At 40.6% G+C, this 19,338-nt stretch overlaps 1 protein-coding gene across 1 annotated transcript in view; it reads right to left on the bottom strand.

The window, feature by feature from the left end:
• ITPR2 (inositol 1,4,5-trisphosphate receptor type 2) overlaps nucleotides 1–19,338 on the bottom strand; it is a 423,569-nt gene that overhangs the window by 326,828 nt on the left and 77,403 nt on the right. The window contains exons 3-8 of the mRNA XM_081114981.1: nucleotides 12,139–12,254; nucleotides 11,266–11,352; nucleotides 6,409–6,567; nucleotides 875–973; nucleotides 483–566; nucleotides 33–179 (exon numbers count right to left, since the gene is read on the bottom strand). Of these exons, the coding sequence (XP_080971107.1) occupies nucleotides 33–179; nucleotides 483–566; nucleotides 875–973; nucleotides 6,409–6,567; nucleotides 11,266–11,352; nucleotides 12,139–12,254 (692 nt within the window). The remainder of the gene's footprint in view (nucleotides 1–32; nucleotides 180–482; nucleotides 567–874; nucleotides 974–6,408; nucleotides 6,568–11,265; nucleotides 11,353–12,138; nucleotides 12,255–19,338) is intronic.

The raw sequence follows: 19,338 nt of genomic DNA, 5'->3' as shown, positions 1-19,338 counted from the left end.
ATTTATTAAAAGCCAAATAATATTTCACTCACCTCTATTTCCCAGAGTGCTTTAGAACTAGTAGCAGAAGTGGCTGATTGACGCAAGGTTGTACGAAGAAAAATGTGCTGTTTTTTCTCATATTCATCACAGGTCAGAAATTTCTCTTGTTCTGCATGAAACAATCTTACGACGTCACCCTAGAAAAACAAGTCAAGGAAACTGTATTTCCAAGAGAAGGCTGACCATAAGACATGAGGAGCAAGTGTACCTTTCTGATTTTGACAATCTACTTAGTGTTTAACAATTATTTCTACATTTCAAAATACAGGAGAGGAAACTAATGAAACACTTTTTGTGAGTATACAGCCACATTCTAGGTTGAAGCTTAATAGTCACACGCTACACGATGAACACCAGGGGATGCGCATGATTTGCATCTGGAAGTTCAGTAAAACTACCTTTGATTCTTCCAGCAAATGTTCTGTGCAGCACATACTTACACCTTTCAGCACATCCTCTCGGTAAGAACTATATTTCATGAATAAAGTGATTTTCCAGCTGGTGTTGCAATTAACAGCATTCACCTATTAATGAAGAAATGTCCAGTTATACCACTCAGTTCCATGTTATAACAGAAATTATTTCTTCAACTAGCAAAAGGTGAAAAAAGACAACTTTGGACAATGACATAGGTACTTCCACACAAATGTCTCCAAAGGACCATCTGAAAATAGCAATACAATAACTAATAATTATCTATTTGAAACTTAGGAGTATTCATCAGTGTCACTAGACTTAAGTTTATGAAAACAATGAAAGAAACTATATATATGCCTTTTGTTCTCTCTCATGAGAAAATGAACGAATTTACTTGTTTTCCTCCCAAACGTACCTCTTTGCACCCTGGGTTATCGAGAAGCTCGATGTTGCTCGCATGCAGTGGCTGTCCTGCGTTCACAGGCATCAGAACAACTTTATCGCCAACAACAATCTAGGAATCAGAAAGAAGTCGCCATTTAGACGCTGTCTGGCTCTTTGGTCTATATTGGAAGCTAAAAATAACTCCATGAAACTCCTCCTTGTTGACTTAACACCTGGCCTGTTTATCCTCCTAACAAACTTCAGTCCAATTCTTTTTCTCTTTCAGGTAAAATTCTTCTGATAAATGATCAGATAATCATGTCCCACAGTGCCCATCAGCCTGAATTCATAAAGCTACCGTAGATTCTTTTCTCATCAGTCTCCCCTTTCAGTGAGAGCTTTCTTAACATCGATAACAGGTCATTAGTCCTCCCCATGAGGTCTTAACGCTATGAGCACAGCAGATAGAGATGGTGAATACAACTGCCTCAAAAACCAATCCGCCTAAATAGTAGAACCACTTCAATTAGAAGTAGGTAATGATATACATTTGTATTATCTCTGGAATCAAAAACAGGCCTGTTAAATTTGACCCTACCTATCATCTCAGAAATTTATTAAACATTCTAGTGTCATCTGGATTCAGGAAATGCAGCATTAGGAACGACCTTGTAGAACTATGTTTGTTGTTTGGGGCTTTAGGCATCTCCTTCAATTTTACCGTAAACATATCAAACTAGTAGTGCTCCTTAATCCTGGTGTTCAATTTTAAATTAAAATTAAAATCGGTTATGTGAAAAATGCTCTACAGAAGTAAGTCTAAGTTGATTTTTTTATTTATGCTATCATTACCTGCTTTATCTTCAAGTACTTTTACTTATAACTCCAAATGTGGGGAAATTAGGTTATGCATTCTTAATGATAATAATGAACACTTTAATTTTATAGATAGGGAAGTTGCTTTTGTGATTAAGTTCCATTAAAGACTTATTACTGAAGTAACTACACTGCCATTTATAGAATTTCTCACCATCTGGGAAATGAAAACAAATACCTTCCCTGTGCATATTTCACAACTAAATATTAGAAGAAATTCATTTGACAGACAACTGACAAGTTAGGACTTTGACAACAATAAACAGAACTTCTGCCCATATCCTAGCCTAGACCAAGACATTAAGAAATGTAATTTCCATGTAAATTAACCTTTTATAGATTATATAGAGGAATCCACATTCACACATGGTACTGTGGTCACATATCTGGAGATTCAAATATGACAGAGAAGTCTGGTTTGCAGAAATAGCTTCTAAACATCAACCTTCCTTTCCAGTCATCATCATTCAGATGATGTGACACACAGACCCATCATAGAAACTCTCTGTGTATAGACAAGGAGGGATCAACAAGAAACAGTGCTGAGGGAGAGGGAAAGGGGGCAGAGCTGGGTTATTTTTGTGTAAAAAAGGAGGAAGGGAAGGGAGTAAAAGTATATGCATAAGAAACCCTTCTAGTGGTTAACTGGAAGAGGGGTGGGAACTGGGGTGATGGTAAAAAGGCTAGAAGATGTTTCACAATATATCTTTCTAGTATTTTCTATTTTGAACCATGAATTGGTATTTCTTAAAATTAAATATAAACAAGAACATATAAAAGTCAACATGACATAATCATATTCCCAACATCCTCAAAAAAGAAAAAAAAAAGACACCACAACTTGTTATTGCACATGACCCCAAGGCAGCTCTAAGTCTCGGCCACCTGCAAGGCCGAGCAGTCCTCCTTACTATAAACGTGGGGCTGACTCCACAGCCTCGCGGGGCTGCATCTGGTTTTCCAATTTCTTAAAGAACGTTGGGTCTGGTTTACTCTGTCATTCTTATCTGAACCAAAGTAAATATCAGCCAATAAGTTGCTAAATGTAATTCTACAGTTTAACTATGTTCTTCCAAATAAAAGAATGCTTTTGGCTGCACCAATATTCACTGCTCTAAGTCTTACTATTTTACTATAGTTGTTTGTAAGCTTTGAGCCAATCCATATGTTATATGTACTTTAAAATAACACCCATAGTAACTTAAATTTTAAAATATATTTTTATTGATTTCAGAGAGGAAGGGAGAGGGATCGAGAGATAGAAACATAAGTGATGAGAGAGAATCATTGATCAACTGCCTCCTCATGAGCGGGGATAGAACCCACAACCCAGGCATATGCCAGGACCAGGAATTGAACTGTGGCCTCCTGGTTCATAGGTTGACACACTCAACCACTGAGCTACCTCAGCCTGGCACAACTTATATATTTTTAAGAGACCAGCCACATAACCAAAATGTTGCAAATTCTAAGGTTTCATAAGAACAGTATTCACGAGGAGAATCTAACATTAATTCATTGATTTCCAGGTCAAGTTCCTGATGATTACTTTGACTAACCAAGCTGAATAAGACTTTCAAATGAAACAAGCAGTATGCCAATCACAAGAAATAAAAGGAACAGTAAGAGGTGAATGGAAGAATACAAAATAAGGTAAGAAATAGTTCCTATTTTCAAAGAATACACACCTACTTAGATAACTTGGTAAATATAAACCTTGGTGAGATCCTCAGAAAAGTGCAGCCTGTGGCCTGATCCACTGACCAAGTCAGCTGCCTTCTGAGAAGCTATCTATTGAATACAGAACTTGAGGATAAAGTCATTTTCTGCCACATCACATTTGCTCTAGTGCACAAACATCTAAACATTTTCAATTCCAAAAGCACTTCTATTGATTCTACGTACCAGCCAGGTGAGATTCAAGCTGGGATCTTACTGAATTTTAAGAATATTCTAATGCCATTAGCAGCTACCCTTCTTTTGAAGTAGCACCTGGTATGGGGGAAAGAACTTTGCAGTAGAAAGCAAAACCATCAGTCTTAGTCCTGCCTTTGCTATAAATCCAAGGCGTCCGGTTTTACAAAACAGCAAAATCTACTTGCGATTTGAAGAGTCTCTTTCCCTAAGAGTTGAATTTTTCTCTTGATTGAAAGAGGCCTATCCTTTTCTCACTTTTAAAATCTACCATCATGGTAAAGAACTAATGTCTTCTTAGATCAAAGCTGAAAATGAAAAAACCGACTATTCAATCATGGGAAGATGAATGAAAATAAAATATTTATGTACTCCGCTCAAGGCCACCCCCAGGGACTTTCTAGCTACTCAACAGCAAGCAAGGGCTTCTACACAGCTGGAAGTTGAGGAATCCATACATCTATTTTCCCCCAAAACTATCCCATAATTCTTTAGACATATGACCAAGGTACAGAAACCACTGCTTTTTGAAGATAGAAGCATTTTTCTCCCCAGCCTCATTCTTGCATTTCATTTCAGTAACCAAACATCTTGTTGGATACTTATAACCTAAAAGTAATTGCTAAATAGTAAAATATAATTTTAAAGATCCTTTGAACCTTGCAATTTCCTCTTCTAAGTTTAATATGAATTTTTTTAAAAATCAGTAAATATTAAACCATTTGTTGTGAAGTGACAGTATCTGCATTTGCCTCCAATAAAATACTGTAGACTTAATATTTTAGAAAAAATGCTGCCTATTCCTAGAGAAGAAAATGAGCATTATAGTACAACTATTTATGTGGCAAATGCAGGGTTGTGGTGGTGCTTATGCTTTCACAGCATCCTCCGTCACACACAAAAGCTACATGGTGGTGAGCAACAACAGTGAGCCATTTCAGCAGACAGCGATGCGGGAGGTTGTTTTAGCCATGCTTTATGGAGCACATCTATACAAAAGGATTTCTACGGCACTGAACAATTACAATGTCCATTTTAACCAAGACCTAGTGTTTGGGTGGTGGCTTCTTTTTATTTCCGCAATACAAGTAATTATTCTAAATAGTTCATTACATTCAACTCTCTGTTGGCCCCTTAAAGGCATTTGGAAGCAGAGAAAGAACAGATAAAATAAATAAATAAACGGGAAAGAATGCATTTTTAAAATCTACAGCTAGTCTAATCACCTGGTATATCCAATCATTTCATCGCATTCCTTCAGAGCTTGAGCTCGTGTTTTGTCTGTTTTGACATTTAATTTTCATGGGCCTCCTAAAGACAGGGACACTACTCAGTGCAGGGCTGGAGAGGGGAACAAGCAAAACAAGGAAGGGAATAGGATGTTCATAAACATAATCAGCCCCTGAATAACTGAGAGTTGATTGTAATTAACTACCTATTCAAAGTAAAATATATGTATCATGCTCACAGCACACATCACTTGATGCCAAAAGAAAAAAAAAGGTAAGACTTGTTTCTTGAGGAATCAACACAAGACTTAAAGTGCATTACATCCCTGCATGCCATGCTGCACCCGAACCTTACCTAGGAGGGCATCACCAGATAATTTATTAACAAATTAAACCATGAAGCTTGCATCCTGTGGAATAGACTTTGTACTTCAAAATTCACTGGAAAATAGATTCGTTATAAAAGAAGACATTTCTAAGACAAGAAATATCCAACACATTTAAAATATAATTGAGAAAACTATCAGAATAATTACACATTTATATTGTTCTGAACTTATAATGTGGTTGTTTTTTTATCTCAACGATTTTTTCTTAATCACCTGACCCAATATTTGTGGGGTATTCTATTTAGGAAACTTATTCAGTATTGACTATCAATCAGCATATATTGAGCAACTCCTATGTGCTAAGGACTATCACCTGCTGCTTTATTACACATAAAACATCTTACTGTGGGTCTAATTCAGCAGTTCTCAACCTGTGGGTCGGGACCCCTGAAAATACATCCTGCATATCAGATATTTACATTAGGTTTCATAACAGTAGCAAAATTAGTTATGAAGTAGCAACAAAAATAATTTTATGGTTGGGAGTCACCACAACATGAGGAACTGTATTAAAGGGTCCCGGCATTAGGAAGGTTGAGAAGCACTGAACCATTTCACGTAATTTTTATTTTCTCTACTCCGTAAACCAGCACAAAATTTAACAACTGCCAACACTTACAGGAAAGAATATGCACATGTTCCACAACGTAGGTTCAATGCCATCAATGAGCAAGGGCCAACCTATAGCTCCTCATACATTACACATCTATTAAGATGTATAGACTGTAGACAGTAGACCGTAGAGCCAGTGAACAAAATACCAGCATGGTTCACTGTGCTACTCTATTCATTCAGAGGAGCAGACATGATGTGCTAGGCAGAGTTCTGCTTCCTTACAGCCAGGCTCCCTCCTGATTAGGCAGAAACGCAAGCCCCACCGCTCTCTTCTAAAGCACAGCCAACATTAAGGTTACTTAAGTTCCCTGACACAAATTTGAGTTGGAAGGTGATATTATATTAATTTAAACTTTGTCCTTTTAAAATTCCTGAGCATAGTTTGTATGACAAATAAGTGATTTTAACCTATTAAAGATAGGAATATAAAATAATAGGTGAAGACTGAGAACGCAAATTCCTTGTTACTTTATGGGTTCTCTCATTAAGGATTATTGTCTTTATGAATGCACTGTTATTCTCTGAATTTTATATGTACTTACATTGTCCCCCTCGCTTCTCAGCTTCCAGAAGGGATGGATGTAAAACCAAGACCCTTCATTTCCTGCAGCGTCCAAGGACACGCGCATGGCATTCTTCTCCAGCAGAGCAGGTAACCTCTTGTTGACAGTCAGGTACTTGTTGCTCTTTATATGCAGTAGCTGTAGGGAAAAGACATGGGTTACCCCTTATTCTGGAATCTCCTCTGTTAAATACATGTATACATTCATGCACATACCATGTACCCACATAACAAGGTACCCATTAAACAAAAACTCCAAACTCACCAGCTTTCCAACTTGACTTCTTTGGGTTCCTCCTCACCGCCACCCCCACTTCTGATTCATAATGAAGTGGGCACATGAGGAAAACCAGGAAACACCTCTGACTGATTTTCATCTCATTATAAATAATAAAATAAAACCAGGCTTTCCAAAGGGACCTGGAAGTTCCCCCAAACCACATTCCCGCGCAGCCACAAAAACAGACCACTCTAAAGAAAAACTGCCGGGAGCCAGTCCATGCTTGCTGTTTCAAGGGACCTGGCATATATGGAATACTGTTCTTAATATGTTTGCTCACCTTCTTGGCACTATGTGTTTTAACCAAGGTCTCTGAGAAAGGTTGTTTCCCCAGGTAGGGATTTTCCCCTGAAGTTAGGGAGGGAATAAAACCCCTCAACTAAGTGCCAGGCGGGTAATTAATCACTTTAACTATGAACAATCATGCTTAAGCTACATAATCTTTACTACCTGGAATGGAGATAAGAAACGCCCTAACCTTTGTAGTAGAGATTGATAGGATTGAATCAACTGGTATAAATACAGTTGTAACAAGACAGCAAGAGACAGAACTCAGAGAGAGAGACAGAACCTAGGCACAGAACCTACACAGAACGTTCTCTAGGGACAGAAGAACTTCGCTGGAGAAAACATGGCAAAAGATCCTGGACAGAAACTGGCCTCAGAACCTAGAGACAGAACCTAGCGAGAGAACATGGCAAAAGATCCTGGACTGAACCTGACTAGAACCTGGTGACAGAACCTGGCTGGAGAACCTGGAGATCCGGGCTGGAGATCCTAAACAGAAAGAACTTTGCTGGAGATCCAGACCAGAACTTGGCTGGAGATCCTGGCTAGGCTGCTGATCAACTGAACGCTGTCTCCGTGTCATTCCTTCTTCGCCGACTCCGTCTATGCCTTTGGGAACCCCTGGACCTGCTGGGGTTGGACCCCGGCAAAAAACCACAAAACTAAAATAATGTATAGACCCACTTAGTATGAATAACCATCCCTGCCCACAGACATCCCCAATCCTTTCTCTGTCAGGAGGCAGACGGCACAGTCTACACGGGCTGCACAACTCCTACGGATGCTGAGCCACCCCTTCTCAGATGAGCCTAGAAGCGTCGTTTCTTGGATTTTTTTTGCATAGCATGAACAAAATTTTTCCAAAACATTATTTTACTGAGTAGGAAGACTAAAACAAATAACCTTCCTCTCTATTATTATGAGCATTTCAAAAATGAATGTTATTTAAATACAATATAAGAAGGAAAATATCTCAAAATAAAGAGCAATTCTTTTTTTGTTTTGGTGAGGTTTTTTTGTTAATTTTAGAGAAAGAGGAGAGGAGAGGGAGGGAGGGAGGAAGGAAGGAAGGAAAGAAGGTCAGCTGCCTCCTGCATGCCCCCTATTGGAGATTAAGCCCACAACCCAGGCATGTGCTCTGACTGGGAATTGAATGGGCGACCTTTTGGTGCATGGGATGATGCTCCATCAACTGAGCCACACTGGCCAGGGCAAAGGCAATTCTTAAAAAAGAAATCAGCTTTTTGAAAAACTCATTATAATATCCTTGGTTCTTATCCTATCTAATAAAAGAGAAACATGGTAATTAGCCGTACATCTGCTACCCTTCCCATTGGCTAATAAGGGCAATATGCAAATTAACTGCCAGCCAAGATGGCGGCCAGCAGCCAGGCAGCTTGAAGCGAATATGAGGCTTGCTTGCTTCAGTGACGGAGGACTCCAACGTTCCCCACCTGCCGCTGCCGGCCTCTGAGCTTGCAGTTTGAAACATTGTTACAAATATAGAAGCTAAACAAAACCCCAGAAACCTGCTTTCAGCCAGCCAGGATCTCAGAGCTGGAGTTGAAACAGTGTTTCAATTATAGAACCCAAACAAACCAGATACCTGCTTTCAGCAGCCAAGGCCTCAGAGCTGGAGCCAAGCCTCAGAGCTAAAGCTGGCCCAGAATTAAAAAAAAAAGAAAAGAAAAAGAAAAAAAAGGAGCAGTTGGGAGCTTCAGTCACCCGCCAGCCTGAAAACAGCCCTCAGCCCCTCACCCAGACTGGCCAGGCACCCCAGTAGGGACCCCCACCCTGAAGTGGGTGTGACCAGCTGCAAACAGCCATCATCCCCTCATCCAGGCTGACCAGGCACTCAGTGGGGACCCCCACCCTGATCCAGGACACCCTTCAGGGCAAACCAGCCGGCCCCCAACCGTGCACCAGGCCTCTATCCTATATAGTAAAAGGGTAATATGCCTCCCAGCACCGGGATCAGCGGAGCCGCGAGGCCTCCCGGCACCAGGATCAGTGTGACGGGGCAGCGACCAAACCCCCTGATCGCCCTGTGGCTCTGTGTGTGACAGGGGGCAGGGCCACAACCTCCCTATCCGCTCTGCTCTGTTCGTGAGAGGGAAAGGCGCCCCAACCCCCTGATCGGCCCTGCTCTGTGCCTGATAGGAGGGAGCTCCCCAACCCCCTGATCGCCCTGCGGCTCTGTGTGTGACAGGGTGTGGCGCCCCAACCCCCTGATCGATCCTGCTCTGTGTGTGACAGGGTGCGGCGCCCCAACCCCCCACCCCTCACAGGCTCTGCTCTGTGTGTGACTGGGTAGAGCCATAACCTCCCCATTGGCCCTGCCCTGAGTGTGAGAGTGGCAGCACCCCAACCCCCTGATTGGCCTTGCTCTGTGGGTGATAGAGGGTGGCGCCCCAACCGCCCCCCCACGGGCCCTGCTGTGTGTGTGACGGGGTAGAGCCATAACCTGCCCATCGGCCCTTCCCTGAGTGTGACAGGGTGCGGTGCCCCAATCCCCCAATCGGCCCTACCCTGAGCGTGACTGAGGGTGGCATCGCAACCTCCCGATCCGCCCTGCTCTGTGCATGACAGAGGGCGGCGCCCCAACTCCCCAATCAGCCCTGCTCTGAGCCCGGCCAGGGGCTGCACCTAGGGATTGGGCCTGCCCTCTGCCACCTGGGAGCAGGCCTATGCCAGCAGGTCGTTATCTCCCGAGGGGTCCCAGACTGCGAGAGGGCACAGGCCGGACTGAGGGACCCCCCTCACCTCCCGAGTGCACAAGTTTTTGTGCACCGGGCCTCTAGTTCTATATAATAAATGCAAATTTGCCTAATATGCAAATTATCCCCTTGGGAGTTCAACTGCTCGCTATGATGTGCGCTGACCACCAGGGGGCAGTGCGGAATGAAGGAAGTCCCCGGCTGGCACCCGGCAGTTGGGGGAAGGGAGGCCCCAGCTGGCAGCCGCTAGGGACCCTACCCGTGCACGAATTTCATGCACTAGTTTTATCATCTATAATAACAAAAGTATAATATGCTAATTAGACTGGACAGCCGAACGACCTTCTGGACATCCTTCTGGATGAAGCCAGGGCTGCGAGAGCCGAGTCCCTTGCACGAATTTCGTGGGTCGGGACTCTAGTAAACCAATAAAAACTCTCACGGGCCAACCCCACTTCTTTTGGATCCACCATGTGAAATCTGGGTTTTTGTTTTGTTCCTTTTTTTAATGTGTTTTTTATTGTTGCTAGTATTATAGATGTCCCCAGTTTTCCCCTTTTGCCCCCCTCCACCTGGCTCCCACCCCACCCCACACCTTCACAGCACTATTGTCTCTGTCCATGGGCTACGCATATATGCATATAAGTTCTTTGGTTAATTTCTTCCCCTCCCCCAACCCTTCCCTCTGAAATCTGTCAGTCTGTTCCATGCTTCCATGTCTCTGGATCTATATTGTTGTTCAGTTTATTTTGTTCATTAGATTCCATATATTAGTGAGATCATATGATATTTGTCTTTCTCTGACTGGCTTATTTCGCTTAGCCAAATACTCTCCAGTCCATCCATGCTGTCGCAAAGGGTAAGAGAGCCTTTGACAAACTGGTTTTTATAAACATGCCTCACCCCTGACTTCACTAATCTGTTCAACTATTATTTTCCCTTTGACCCAGTTGCCTTATTTATTTCTATTTTATTGCGTTATGTGGTATTTCTGAAAATGCCTTACATTCTTTTTGGAACAAGGTGGAGCATATAGTAACAAATAACCAAGTAAAAAGCTAATAAATCTAATGAAACACAAGAAAGGAATGCAGCTGAGATAAATCAGTGTGCACACTAAATTGAAATAGAAGCTCTCTTAATAACAAGTCAAGGACAATCCCCATCTAAAAATACAATTTGAAACTTTCCTCTCTGTACAAAATGAAAAGATAAAGGTTCTTATGTTACACATTAGCCCATTAATACTAAAGGGCTATTTTATTACATGTCCTAATGCCTTTATTACATGTTTCCCCATCTTTTTCTTTTTGATGCAGTAACTTGTGGATGCATCTAGAGAAGCTCACTTCTTAATGTGTATATAGCAGACTTATTACTAAACACCTGGAATAGTGTGCTGAATGTCAACTGGAAATGTCATGTCATCTTTAAGTACCACCAAAGAACAAACTACTGCACCCCAAAATTTTAATGCTATTTGGTATTTCAACAAATGCAAATTATCCATAAAATATTCACCTCTTTTAAGGGAAAGTAAATTGACACTTACTTGGATAACATTACTGTATTTCACGATTTCTCCCAACAGCTTCTTATTTTCTGATTCATTTTGTTTTTGTTCCAATTCTGCAGCATGCTATAAAATGATTATCAAATATTCAGTGTGAAAACACTGCAAACAGAATGCAATAACTGACAAAGAAATAAGGGGTTTTTTAGGAACAAGGAGCACAAAGGATGCAACCATGAATAAAATAGGTTGGTTGCTTTGCTCCTGGTGCTTAGGGTAGGGTGGCAATCATTAAATACATGATTATAATACAGTGTGATGATTCTCTCAATTTAATGCTGAAATGTGGCCAAAAATATCTTGGGAAGCTTTTATGTTGGAAATTTCAGAAAAGCCCTAGGCTCTGTGGTCTTATAATTACTTCCAGAGGAATATGGCTAGAGAAACCAGGACAGTAGATGAATTTCAAAAGTCTCAAAATATAGTTTCAACGCTCAAAGTAACAGAAATTTTAATGACACAAATTAAGTCTTATCAAATTTGTACTCAGCCAAATCAGAAACACCAGACTTTCTTTTTCCAATCTTTCAGAAAAAAATAATAAAGTACTGTGCCAAGTAAAATATAACTGGATCTGCTATTCCTACAGAGATTCTGAATTGGTTTCCAGTTTGATGTGAATCTCTGAATTTGTCAGGCACACCCTAAAAAATAGCAGCAGGAATGTATTACCTACACACCAGGAAATCAGGAGTCACACCCTATAACTTAAAAGTCCCTTCCAGTTTCAATGTGTTGCTACTCTTCTAAATCTCTGTGGATTGAGTGAAATCACGAGCCTAGGAAACAGATTTTTTGTTACTGCTGTACCTGGTCTACCCTAAGCCAGACAAGTAGAAGCCTGGCTCTTACCTGTAATTTCTTCAGCAAGGCTGCCTCTGTGTGGTTCCCTTGTTTGGCTTGCTTAGCTTTCCAATATTGTTTCTGGGCAGAATATCGATTCATAGGACACACCTTAAAGAGGCAGTCTGTGACAAAACAACAAGCAAAATCATGTAACTGAGAAGATCAGCATTTCTTACATTTTCCCAATTAGCCTAAGCACTGGAATCTTGGAATCCGGAGAGTAAAGAATATTTAAAGGTCATTTAGCCCATCCTTCAGCCAACTCTTAAATTCCCTCTATTACATCCTGTTCAAATAACTTTTTAGACTGTGAAAACACCCACTTCTTCATTACTTTAAGTTTCTTAAAGGGTACTTTAGCTGGAGTAATTTATAAGGAAATCAAACCAAGTTAACCATAATATTAGAAGCACTGTCTATAATAATGGGGTATGTGGTCTCACAAATTGAATAGAATGACATTAGTGACGTTCACTGCCTTATAGGACTCTGCACAATCAATCACTCGTTTTATGTATCTTTGACAGCAAAGGGATGCAAACAATAGAAACAATCACAACCACCACATTTCAGTCACCCATTCCCCCAGTTTCCACATACCTGGGTGAATAGGAAAATCTGAGACATAGTGTGTTATAGCAGGGGGGAGAGCAAAAACAAAACAAAAAAACTAAACCAAGATTATAGTCCTAACTCTCCCACTTAATATCAGAATAGGATATCTAGTGAAATGACATCATTAGTGATATCTCTAAGTCAAAAGGCAAAAACTGCTTTTTCCCTTTTTTAAAAAAATCTTTGCAAATCTCACTTATTTGTTATTATAATGGCATAAATGATAAAAAATTATGATTGCAAACTTTTAAAGGAATTTTTTAAATTCAGAAGAAATGGCTAAATTCTGTTGGTTGACACCCCCGCCTCCCATAAACAGACAGGCTATAGAAAACTAATTATTACTTCATAGTTTAAAAAGTATTGATGTCAGTGTATAAATTTTGTATAAGTAGCAGAAAACAGGCACCTTTGAACTGCTAAAAGTAGGGTGAGAGACCATCACAAATACAATATGACACAAGAACCACCACTGGGCACATGAGTGTGAAAACCAAACAACTAGACCTAAGAACTGTTTTCCTCAGTAACATATAAGCCCTAGAAATTATTTTCTATATACTAGCCTCTACAAAGAAACCATACAAATTTTTAAGCACAAATATAGAGGTTGCTTACCAATATCTCCAAATGAGTGCTCCTGACTTAATGCAGACTATTTGACTATCCTATATGAGGCAAGTAACCAAACTCTACATTGTGTTAGTGCCGCAAAAACCCAAAACCTTATTTAAGTAAAAATGAACTCTAATCTGCAGTCTACACTTCTGACCTCTTTCATGTATGAGAAGAAAAGAGAAAAACTGGGTTTGCCATTACTTCAAGTTCCTAATCAAGTTCGTTAGGAAATGCTCCCTTGACAGAGAAAATGTTTTTCCTAAGTTCTACCCCACCCCAGCAGCACTCCTAATTAGTGTTATCTTTGGGTAGCTAGCTAAGAAAGTGTGTCATGATCCCAATTGTTGGGGCTGAAGTTGTTGTGAAGTGAAGCCACACATCCTGCCAAGCCAGGCATCCCAGCCAGGTGGTGTTGCTGGGTGCTAAGATGCAGATCCTCTCCTCAGAAAGCTCACAGTCTAGTCATGGGTAAGACAGGCAACTACCACGTGTCCAAGTTTCACCTTGGAACTCTGGGGAGGTGCTGTGGGGCATGAAGGTGCATGTGGTCAACTTCTCCAGGGAAGGCCAAAGAGTTTCTCCAAAGCCAAGTTTCAAGGAACCAATAGGAATTCAGCACATTGCCAAAGGGGTTCAAATGCTCTAAGCCAGTGGTCCTCAACCTTCTGGCCCTTTAAATACAGTTCCTCATGTTGTGACCCAACCATAAAATTATTTTCGTTGCTACTTCATAACTGTAATGTTGCTACTGTTATGAATCATAATGTAAATATCTGATATGCAGGATGGTCTTAGGCGACGCCTGTGAAAGGGTCGTTCGACCACCAAAGGGGTCGCGACCCACAGGTTGAGAACCGCTGCTAAGGGGAGGGGCATTCCAAGGAGACGGAAGGTGGGAACTAAGGCACAGAAGGTGAATGCTGAGGGGCCCTCCAACCTTGCAGGGAGGCTAGGGCTCAGGCTGCGAAATGAAAATGCAGTGGTTTGCTGAAGTCAAGGTCTGGAGAATGCCACATGCCAGGCTAGAGAGTACTAATATGTGCTTTATCTCATGGAAAATCTCAAACACCATGTGAAAGGCGATGTGAACAAATCGGCGAGAAGACCAGCACCGAGCCAGCGTGCTGAGAGACAGTGAGGACCTGCAATTGGGCGGTGGGTAATAGCCGATTTCAAAGAAAACATCAGAATCAATAGGCTTAATAATCTGTGAGATGGGAGGGGAGTGAAGGAGAAGGGAACATGAAGATAGCCAAATGAACAAGTTTCCACCCACGCTGTCTGAGATACAAAGCCTTCGATCTCAAAAGCCCTTTCTATTTGCAGGGCCTTACTGTTAAGGTCCTCGTCAGCAATCCCCCACAACAGGTGGCATCGCTTTTCATATTACATATAGTGAATAACCAATCTGCTCCACTGCTATTGTAGGACTATTTTGGTTGATGGGAGGGAACAAAGTTTATACAGACTTCTGTAAATTTGCTTAGTTGATGGCAGTGGTGGTGGTGCTGGTGGTGGTGGTGGTGGTGGTGGTGGTGGTGGTGGTGTGTGTGTGTGTGTGTGTGTGTAGTTCTCTCTGTCTCTTTTAGAAAACAGAAAAAAAAATCAACTGTCTTGGGCTAGTCAGATATTTTGTCTGATTCTCAATTTATTGCAAAATGCAAGTGGTTAATAATACCTGCCATGCCTAATTCGAAGGGCTGCTGAGATACGCCCAAAAGACAATCTGTGTGAAAGTACTGACGCTGTGAATTTTAAAGCCCTCTTATAAATGTGAGGTATTATTATTAACATTGCTTCATTAGTTCAGCAATAGCTTCACTAAGATTAAGAGCTGACTAAGCCCTAACAGAGCTCTCAGCACAGAGCAACAGAAAGTAGGGTTGTCAGATGAAACTTGAATACAAACCCAAAGTGCCCAATTCACGACCAGGTATTAGCCCCTTTGATTTACAGTGTGTTTGTATAAAACTCCCAAATACCCTGAAACAGCATGGCAGTGAGCAGCAGATGCAATCTCCATTACCTTGAAATATCTTATAAAATATGCAGACACAGTCACCAAACCAGCAGGGGTGGAGCCCTGACAAGCCTCCCACATTTCCCGGCCAGCGGGAATCCAACTGTCTCAGAGCTACAGGCTTCCATCAGCCCTGGTCACCCTGCTTCTCAAACGCTCTCAATCTCTCTGATGTGGAGGTACATACACTGCTAACAAATAGGTTTTAGGGAGGAGTCTCATCAGAAAGCAGCCCAGTGTCATTTGTTAATTAGGTTAACAACAGTCTCTTCATCATTTCAAGACCCAAAGAATAATCAAAAAGAAAAGCTGACCTCATAGGACAAACACCAAAAGCACAAATAAAAGAAAGGAATTTGAGTTAATTTTTTTAAGCTTAACCAAAAGACCTGTGACCAGGAATTTTGCAGAATTTCAGAAGTTGAGAAATGTTAGAAATCTGACGTAACGTGCTACATTCAATCAGGCAACATTATAAGAACAATACCTTAGAATTAGAACTTTTTTTTTTTTACAAGTGTGGAAGGAAATTCAGCCCACAGAAGTGTTCGCTTTAAAATGAAAGACGCAAGGGCCTCTTCGGCCTGGTGACAAATGCTAGTGGAGGGAGTGACTGTGAAAGTCCTTTGAATGGTGTGGAGCACAAAATCCATGGCATGTGACTCTGTATCTCAAAGAACCAACCTTCCCACATGATTCCGGGTAAATCTGGCAGGAAACCAGTATAAACCTCCACTTACAATACCTATCTAACTCACTTTGACATGTTTTTGCTTTGTGCCTATAAAAACGCTTTCTAAAGTATTCGTATCCAGGCAGTTTCTGCACCCGGAGCTGTCTCCAGAACTCCATCTGGGGCTATTATATGTAAAGTTCAAGTTACGCAGTGGCCAGCAACTTCCTTCGGTAATTGGTGGAAGGAGCACTTTCTGTTTCATTTCTCCTCCCTCCTAACATTTACATGAGGCAAGACATAGTACACCGTCAGCAAATGCCAGTCACAAAGCGGGCATTCAACAAATGGCTCTTTCTTGGTAGCCTGTAAAATGACCTCATATGATTACAGAGAATGTGGTTGCCAAGGCGTTTATTATCTCCAGGTGGAGAAAGGTGGGGAGGGAGGCAGCTGGAGCTTTTCTCTTTGTGATATAAACAGGATGCAGCAGAGCTCAATGAGACAATGGGACCTTCCCAAAGATATAACAGAAAGTGGTAAGAAAACTCTCCCTAGGGTTAGGGACAGGCAGACAAGGGCCATTAGAATTCACAGTTGGTCAGGGGAGAGGTAGGCACCCAACCAGCTTAAAATATAACTGTAGCTCTGTTTATTCAGTTTTTCTAAGAAACGCATCCTGATCCAGTGTCTGTACAAAGCTCTTTATGCTTAGAAGTTAAAAAGGAATGTGTTCTCCTTCAGCATAGGAATTTCATACTGAACTTTTACCCCCTTTGGTCACAGCCTATGGCAGGCGTGGAGAGAGAATCAAACAGGGACAGTGTTCTCTAGAACGTTATAAAAGCCAAAGAGAATTTACATTGCAGGTGTTCGGAAACATTAACATTTACCACAGCACATGGGTGGGCAGCCGTGAAGACTGCAGAATAACTTCCTCCAGGCAAAAGTCCACTATTTTACTACTGACGGAGGGCGGAAAGTGGCCTTGTGTCGTTACAGACTGCCAACATGTTAGAACTCAAAGGGGCTTCCGGTGTGAAGGCATCAATAGGAATGTTATAGACTCTCAGTGTCAAACATCAATTACCTGATTCATACATTCATGGGTAAATACTCCAAAACAAACAACACTTTACTTTTTTTCTTGCTCCCTTTGGAGTGAATAAATTCAAATAATATTCAAATGCATTGATGCCAATTTTCATTCTTGTATAAGTTTAATTTTAGGATTAAGCAAACAATACCACTACACATAAGTGGAATTTCTTTCCCAAGAAATCATAGCATATCATTTTTAATTAATTTTCCCATTCTCAAAATGTCATTATTAACACAGATAATCAAAAAGTGTAATAAGCAGACTGATTCAGGAATCAAAATGCAAGTCTGTAAATTCCATTACACAAATATCAAAACCAAAAGAAAAGAAATGGAAATGAATTTATACATATACAAATGTATGTAGATCTATATATAACATATACATATATAAACAATACATATATAATAATTTATTTTATATATTTTTATATATTTATTGGTATTTTATTTACAAATATATGTTTATACATATAAGACCTCATTTAATTATTCTAAAAACTCTTTGAGGTGAGCATTAGTTTTAATATGAGGAAAGAGAAATTTGGAACATTTTTCCTAATCTCAAAGCTAGTCTTTAGGTTTAATCCAAATCAATCTGTCTCCAAAACCCATCTTCATAATTTAATAAAAGATACTCAATATTTCTCAAATTAAAACTTAACAGATACATCTATGTACAGTTACTGAAATTAAACCACACAACCTGACAGTGTAGCTGTGTCTGGTTTCATACCCCAAGACCTGCTGAATTTTTCCTACAAGGACCCAAAAATGTATTAAAAAGAGACCATCCGAATATCTATAACTATGGCCTAATAGAAGGAGCAAGTAAGAAACACCTGAACAGGGGATTTTACTGCCTCAAGTCCTCCACTTGGAAAGTAATAATTTTTAAATAGCTGGACAATTAAACTGTTAATACAAGTAAATTAACTTTATAGAAATAGGCTTGCCTTTTTAAACCCATTTTAGCATGGCAATAAAAATTCCCGTCTTGAAAAAAATGTTTAAGTCTAACACAGGCTATTTTATGCCATTATAGTTATGTAATAGAGATATTTAGATTGAAGAATTACTTGCTGTTCATTGGCTAGTGACTGAATTAATTACTATCCTCATATGGGAGACCTAGAACAAATTCAGTTTCTTTGTGCCAGCTAGGTCCTCTGTGAGCAGAGATTGATCCACAAGAACAAGAGAGACCATGGAGTCCTAAACGTCATTATTGCAGATTTATGCCCAAGGGAAACTGGCTCTCTATTGATGATTACCACCAGAAAGCATCTACCTCTACAGGTAATTTAGGAGTCAATGGATAATAACTTTAGGGCAGTGTTTTACAAACTGTAACTGTGCACACCAGGTTTGCAATCAATGTATTTGGTCCCAATCAGCCTCGTTTGCATGGAGTGGAATGGAAAGGAGTGGAGTGGAATGGAGTGAGGCGGGATGAGATGGAGTGGAGTGGGGTGGGGTGGGGTGGGGTGGAATGGGATAAGAAGAGAAACAGAGAACACTGCAAGTAGCAAGTAGTCTTTCAAGAAACTTGTTTCAGGGGGACTGGGGGGTATGCGTGTGCGTGCGTGTGTGTGTGTGTGTACATACATACTATATTACAATGTAAAGTGTATTTTTTACTGAGTGTTGTAATAAAGTGAAAGTCACAATTTTCAAGGCCTACACAAGTACACAGGTTAGGGTTAAAGGCAATGGAAATTTTTAAAAAATAGAAAGAGAAAGAAATCCTGTGGGCAAAGGGAGAGGAAGCAGACGGCCAAATGAAAAAATTTTTTGGCTCTATGACTTCTGAAAAACACGGAAACTATCCTTTCAGTAATTGAGCAATAAAACTGTTATATAGGCAATTACAATGGAAGAGGAAGAAGCCCTTTTGAAAGTTTCTTTTTTCCACACTCTGGTTGACCTCTACCTGTACTGTAGCACCCATCTCTCTGATGCTACCATTCATTAGCTAACACGTTTGCAGGGAACTCTACATGCAGCACCTAGTATGTGCTGCAGGAAAGATGATCAGAATCTGTAGAAAGAAACTCCTGCCAAGTTGCCCAGGAAACAATCACTGGATGCCTCTTCTTTCTTCTCTGAAAGGCCTTACTGTCTGTTTTGTCTCCTATTAAAATGCAAATACCTGAGAAGGGAACACACTAAGGTCTTG

This window comes from Myotis nattereri (genome assembly GCF_964212035.1).
Source record: "Myotis nattereri genome assembly, chromosome: 2".
NCBI classification, from domain to species: domain Eukaryota; kingdom Metazoa; phylum Chordata; class Mammalia; order Chiroptera; family Vespertilionidae; genus Myotis; species Myotis nattereri.
The sequence above is the reverse complement of the archived record's forward strand: the minus strand, read 5'-3'. Positions and strand labels throughout refer to the sequence as shown.